Below are 6,966 nucleotides of genomic sequence, written 5' to 3' on the forward strand. Positions count from 1 at the left end.
CATACTCTCTCCATCCTGAGGTAGGTTTCTCTCTTGAAGCCACCCGCTCATTACCATGACACTCAAAGGCTATTATTATCTCTGATACTGCAGTTCCAGCCCAGCTGACACCACCTCAGGGATGGTAGAGGGCAGAGGTTCAGGACCTGCACAGGAAAGGAGGTTCAGTGTGCACAGGACCTGCACACTGAGAGACCTGTTGCAGAATTATTTTCCTAAGGCACACAGGCTGATGCAAGTCTAACATCTGAACAGTATGTGAGAGGCATAAACCCAGAAAAGGCAACTAAGCCAAACCTCTGAATCTACATTCAACTTTGGCCCCTATCCTGCCAAGGAAACCAGGTTCCTCTACCATTAACAAGGCTCAGCCAAGCCAGGCTATTCCCTGTTCAAGCAGGCTGAAATCAGCTTTGGTGTATATGGCTAACACCTAAGCATTTTGCTCTATGGTAAACATTTTATCTTAGCTAACCACAGGCCCTAAATACAAGAGTCCATAGAGTAACAGTGTTGCCAGCAATAATTTCCATTATCAATACTAATCTTAAAAACAGTTTTATACATGAAAAATCTACCATATAATTTACTATTATCAAATAAACTTCTCTGGTTTTCTTTTTATTTCATTTTAAGGGATTTTGCCTACTTTATAACACTGCTTCTCCAATTTACTCAAGCATAGTATCTTAAGAATTGCTTCTTTATCCTTTTATGCACTTTTCTCCCTTCAAGTTCATGTTTATGCATTTAAGTGTTCACAAGGAGGGGAGCAAGGACCTTCCAGGATAGAATACACATGGGGTCCTACAGCAATGCAGACCAGACCCAGTTGTTATGTTCTGTCAGCACTTGCTAAGTATGCCAGCACCCTACAGTCTGACTTTCAATTACCAGACCACCAGTAAATGGCCTGCAACAGACCTCCAAGGCTAATTTAAAGTATTGGAACTGAAACAAAAGAAACACAGAAGGTCCAGAACAAGTTTTTAAGATGGGCCGTATCACAAACAGGTCTGTTGCACATGCTCCTCGGAGAAAACATGACATAACCAGAACCTTGTTTAGAGGTGAAAGAAAATTTGTCCTTGCTGTAGTAATGAAAATATTTGATCAACTGCAAAATATAACTAGAAAGAAAGCTGAAAATTCATACTGAGCTGACGCCAATATGCAACTTGGGCCAGTTTATAACCTCAGTGCCTTTTTTTTTTTTTTAAACATTAGTGCTTTCTGTACACACCCAAATATAGCTAATGCAGCTCTAGGTAATTTGCTTTTCTGGTGATGAGTCATAACAGACTTTAACACCAAAGAATAAAGAAGTGGCCTTATGCAACGGCCAAGTTTACACACCACTTTGCTGCAGTTCTCTAAACAGATATCTGGGCTTCACATATGCCACAAAAAAATTTATGGTATTTGCAATGAAACCAAGTTCAGTTTATAAATTGTGAATATTGATGGTATACATTTTCATATATACATGTGTATATATGAAGACACAAGTTGCTGCAATATGGAATTACCATTAAATTACCATTACACTCCCATTTCCCACAATACCACAGTAGTGGCTATAAGAAAGTTGTGCAAAAGATCAGAAAAAACATACTCAGCCAGGCTGTAACAGCTCGATGTACCCCTTGGTCACCGTTTTTTCGCCAAATACAGAAGCATCCTCAATATAATTAACTCACCTAGTGCAAGAATTACAGGTCAGATGGACTACAGGGCTGTGCACATGATGTACGTGTGAATGCTAAAACACCACCGACCACCAAAAACCCACACACTTTACAGGAGCCCTGCAAATCTCAGTGTGAGAAGGTGCAATGTCACAATACAAACATATTTAATGGTGATTCACAAGATTTCTTACTTGGAGGAGAATAATCTTATTAATTAAAGCTCTGTCAAGGGAGCTGGTCTGGGATCCTAAGTGCAGTGGATAAGTTATGAGGAACTTTTAATAGCTCCCATGAAGTTCAAGTTCATCATGGTTTTTACTGTATACTGTATGTACTTACACAAGTGGAAGAGAACTGAAAAGAGTCAGCACACTAGCCAACATTTAATTATCATTCTGGATTTTATTTTTTCAAAAGAAAACCCAAGGCCCTCCCACATTTATTCAGTGTTAAGTTTACATTCAATTTCTTTAAAGTCACTTAAAATCAGTAGTTTAAAATATATACAAGTGTTCCTGAAACTTTCAAAGTCTAACAGAATAGAAAATACTTCAGAGTTTTAGATTTTCCAGAAATCTGTACACACTGAAAAACAACTGGATTGGAGTATTTCTGTAGAATTGCTGCAACACAGTTCACAACTAGTGGAACTTGAAATGGCAAGGGTTTTTCTTCTCTCTTTCTCTCTCCTTCTCCAGCCACCCCCCCCAAGCTTTTTTATTCCCATTGGTGACAAATTTAATGTTATTTATTTATTTTAGAGCCAGGTTAGTCTTGCTTTTTTTCCCCTTTTCATTTTTAAATAACTACAAAAATAGAATGGGAGGGGGTGGTGAGAAGGAAGAAGGGTTCAGATACATACAGAGAGAATAACTTTGCAAACTTTAAGAGGCAGATTCACTTAGACTTATTGCTTAAATAGATAAGGAACACTTTGTCAGTTTTAACATGAAGGTAGTTCTTTATATGAAATTTAGTTTTTGCCAAGTCCTAAAAAAGTTAATTGTATAAAAGTTGCATAGTCTATATTCAAACCATTTAATTACTTTCATCTGAGGAAACATGCATTGCATATACAATTTATGCTCTGCCATGTAGGAGAACTCAGGCCTTTTTCCTGTCATTTCTATTAAATGTAACAGTTTACAGCAAGCTTTTCACAAAAGCACATACTTTGTATAATTTATTGCCCCAGTACATAATGACTGGCTGCCTTTTAAATTTGATAAATGGTTTATAACTTGTAGGTCCACAAAAGAATTCCTTGCTGCAAAGTGGAATGGAATTTTTCAGGAATGTCTCCCTTATATAGTAAAAAAGCTCCCTTTTTCCAAAAAAAAAAAAAAAAGAAACCACCAAACAAACAAAAAACCCCCACCAAACACCAAGAAACCCCCACCAGCTTAGGGGAAAAAGCGCCAAAAGGAAAAAAAAAAAATCAAATTGCAAGTAACCTCCTAAAAATAAGTTAAAGACTTAAACCAACCCATGCCACACAGTGGCAAGCATTTTTAGCATGATTCAACACTACATCCACAGCTCCAAGTTTTCTTCTTCTGTTCCCATTTTATCTTTGCCTGCTTTCACCCAAACCTCTCAACTCTTTAAAACCACTAAGATTCAAGAATACGTCTTAATTTACTCTTACTTTATTTTTGGCAAATCTTCACTTATTTCAGGTCTCACTTGCTCCCTTTTAAACCTTCTACCTACTAACACCTGCAGCAAATGCACACCTGCTACATTCCTCAAGTATCCAGATTCTTATTGCTCACTAGCTCAAGTTCCTACCTACCAGCCCCATGTCAAGAATTACTACACTGTGGCTACTGAAGAACATTTACCACTTCAGTGAAAGTATTCAAAAAGCTGGAATGCTTGAAACATCACGATAAGTGTTCAACTTAAATCATATAAAGCTAAAAACACATATACTATCACAGATTTTTTTTCAAGTACACAATATATCTATCACATCTATTGTCTATAATCACACTCAAAACAGATTAGTGACATGATTCAAGAATCGATATTCTTCAAAACTCAGCATAGAAGGATACAGAAAACATTCTAAATAAGTTGTTCTGTGAACCACCTAACCAACAAATCTTGGTTTCCTCCAAGCTGCCCTTTGTCTTTTCAGCTCCCTTCACTTCAGGAACTCCAGCTTCCCAACCTTACCTGAGGTCTCCCATGATACTATTGCGACTAGGAAGAGGCAGCATATGCTGTATTATTTCAAAACTCTACCTAGGGCTGATGTATTTTGGCAACAGCTGGCATACATGACGCAAAATAAAACAGCCCAAGTTTTCCTCTGTGTCTCCTTCTTCTACCCCGCTGACAGACCAAAAAAAATAGATACATGGTATAGTCACATAAGCTATGTGGCCCTAGGATGCCAGGCTTAACACGCAAAAGCTTACACAGAGCTATATATAAGCTAAGAAACAGCAGTAGCTAATGCAATTCTGTGCTTTCTTTCCTTCTCCATTACCTTTAAACAGAATTCTTACTTGTAGCTATCCCTATTTCTTCCCATTTGTGGTACCACCAGCATGTCTTTGGTTCCATTGCTACCACATTCTTCTCTAAACGCATGAGAGCTCCTGACTCACCCTCATGAGGTAAGTTTTCCAGAATAGGCACAAGACTGCAAAACAGTGCCAAAGCCTATCTACTAGAAAACCTTCCTTTTCTTCAATGTAATATAGCTAGTTGTCACCCTGAAACCCTTAAGAGCACGTAAGTTCCCAGAAAACTGCAGAATACTACAACACTTAAGGTTCAACTTACCACATCAATGTCAGTTCAATCACATGCTACTGTAGCATTACTTAGGCTGTTAGATACATATGTTATAATGTACCTGCAACATAGGCCAGTTAACTCCACTGCAAGAACCTTAACTTTACTTCTGTAAGTAAAAGTTATTTACTTTCATGTAAGATTATCCTGCACGTTTAATGTGTACTTTTTTTAAGAAAAAAAAAATCCCTCCTCAGTCCACTCAAAAGCCTTTGTTTTACCATAATCAAGACAGACCAGAGTAAGAACATAACGGATCAAAATTTTACAAAAATAAAAGGCATTAGATCTGTATTCAACATTTTAGAAACTAAACCCTAGTATTTGCTTTTGCTTTCCATACAGTTCACCACAGCAGATATAGTTTCTACACCACTACAGAGGCATATGAAGACATTCCAAGATATACAATCAAACGTCGCTATCTGCTCACGCATGTAAAAAGCCTTGGACATCACAGTCCATCCGATTCATACTACCAGCAGTGATTATTTCTCAAATTTCCAAATCTGATTTTTATCTGCAGCATTACACGTTCTCATTTGCACGTCAGCACGCCCCTCAGTTGTACGATAAGCAGTAAGGCACTTTCCTGAATGAGGATGATAAATAGTCCCATCTTCTTTGAAATGCCATATAATAATTTCTGGAATAGGAGATCCATCTTTTGGGCAGCTCCTCATACCTATGAAGTCTTCATGCTCAGGGACTTCAGCACATAGCTCAGTTACAGAGTTAAATCTAATCTCCTTGTTTGATGTGTATTCAAAAAATTGATTGCCTCCCTGACCATGACATCCGAAGAGAGAAAGGTGAGCCCCAGTAGGATTATGTTCTGGTAAGACATAGTCAAGGCATTCTGAAGCTATTCCTGCACTGCGGATAGCACCGTGCCAGCCAGCACGATCTTCTGGTACATGCAACTCAGAAAATATGTTTTTTAAATACCAGTTAAAACTCTTGCATTTCAAACGCTCTCTTAGTATCTTTCTTTCAGAAATATCTCCATAGTTTTCTTTTCTTGCTGAAGGATTTCTGTTGTAAAAGTGCTCTTTGTATTCATCCATCCACACCTCAGCAGCACGTGCCGTGTTCTGAAGGAAATTTGGTCTAGCATAGGGCGCACGCTTTGGAAACACATGGCCTACATGGGAGCATGGATGAATTTCCAACATGCCTCCACACTGCCAAACCCTAAATGATAATTCTAAGTTCTCCCCTCCCCAAACATCCATTCCTGTATCGTAGGTACCCAGGTACTCAAAATACTTCTTGCTGACAGCAAACAAGCCACCAGCCATCGTTGGGGATCTGATTGGATCAGTTTCAGATTTGCGCCTGAGACGTTCATGTTTAGGCACTGAGTGCCACTGGAAAGTCAGCCGCCAGTCAAACCCCCCAATCATGGGCTCTGATGTTTGCATGTAGTATTCAAATGTTTTCCAGTCAATGGTGTCAATGACAGGACAAACAATAACAGTCTCGTTCTCAGCAATCCTCTCAAGTAGTGGTTCCAGCCAGCCGGAGACACATTCACAGTGACAGTCTAGAAAGGTGAGGACATCACCAGTAGCAAAGGTAGCGCCAATTAAGCGTGCACGAACCAATCCTTCTCGTTTGTTGGTTCTTATCAAACGAACTCTTTTCAGACTGCTTATGTATTTTTCAAGTTCAGCCTTCAAATACACTTTATCACTCAAGTCATCCACCAGTATAATTTCTTTTAGAAGCACTGAAGGTGATGTTTCAAGAACACTATGTATTGTCCGCAGCAACGTCGACCAGGCTTCATTGTAAAAAGCGATTATAACAGATGTCGTGGGCAGCCTTCTGTAGTTATAAGATTTAGTTTTACAGCCACTCAGTCGATTATCTTCAATGTGCCGGTGAAGAGAGATTTTATCACTCAAATAAATATTAATTGCATACTTCTCAATCAGTTCTTCTTCCTGTTTCTTTTCATCAGGACTCAGCTGCAGGCGAGAGGGCTTACCCCATTCTCCCGGGGCATAAGGATCAGGCGGGGATTTGTCATAAACTGGACGAGCCAAATCCACAGCTTCTTCTGCTCTGTCAGAAAAGCGCCTCTCCCATTTCCCTTTGGTGATGCTCTCCCCGGCGAGGGAGGCACCGAAGGAAGAAACCGACAGCTCGACCACAAAGTAAGCGATCATCAAGAAACCGAGAAACACGCAGCTTTTGCGGACCCACGTCCATCTTCTCGCCAGACGGATCCTCATCGTAGGCGATTAAAAGCAGCCCCTAGCAGAGAGGAGCTCCGTGAACCACTGCGGGCTCCCCCCCACGCCCCCAGGACAGCGGGGGCTGCAGGCACTCCCAGCTTCGGGCTCGGGCCGCCGGCCGAGTTTGCAGCCAGTCCCTCCGTGGCGGCCCAGAGGTTTCCAGGGGGACAGCAGTGGAGACACCGAGCAGCCCCCCTCCCCTCCGGCCTCGGCGCTCCCCTCAC

At 40.4% G+C, this 6,966-nt stretch overlaps 2 protein-coding genes across 11 annotated transcripts in view; both read right to left on the reverse strand.

Moving 5' to 3' along the window:
- POC1B (POC1 centriolar protein B) overlaps window positions 1-6,966 on the reverse strand; it is a 58,479-nt gene that overhangs the window by 50,717 nt on the left and 796 nt on the right. The gene's annotated exons all lie outside the window — the stretch shown is intronic.
- Window positions 2,093-6,960, reverse strand: GALNT4 (polypeptide N-acetylgalactosaminyltransferase 4). Its single transcript, XM_072864934.1, has one exon. It carries the CDS (start codon window positions 6,737-6,739, stop codon window positions 4,988-4,990), a length of 1,752 nt encoding a protein of 583 aa, XP_072721035.1. The 5' UTR covers window positions 6,740-6,960; the 3' UTR covers window positions 2,093-4,987.

This window comes from Ciconia boyciana, chromosome 1 (genome assembly GCF_034638445.1).
Source record: "Ciconia boyciana chromosome 1, ASM3463844v1, whole genome shotgun sequence".
NCBI classification, from domain to species: domain Eukaryota; kingdom Metazoa; phylum Chordata; class Aves; order Ciconiiformes; family Ciconiidae; genus Ciconia; species Ciconia boyciana.

Excerpts from the sequence above, each read along its gene's own strand:
- GALNT4 (XM_072864934.1), bottom strand. The coding sequence starts at position 6,739 with ATGAGGATCCGTCTGGCGAGAAGATGGACGTGGGTCCGCAAAAGCTGC.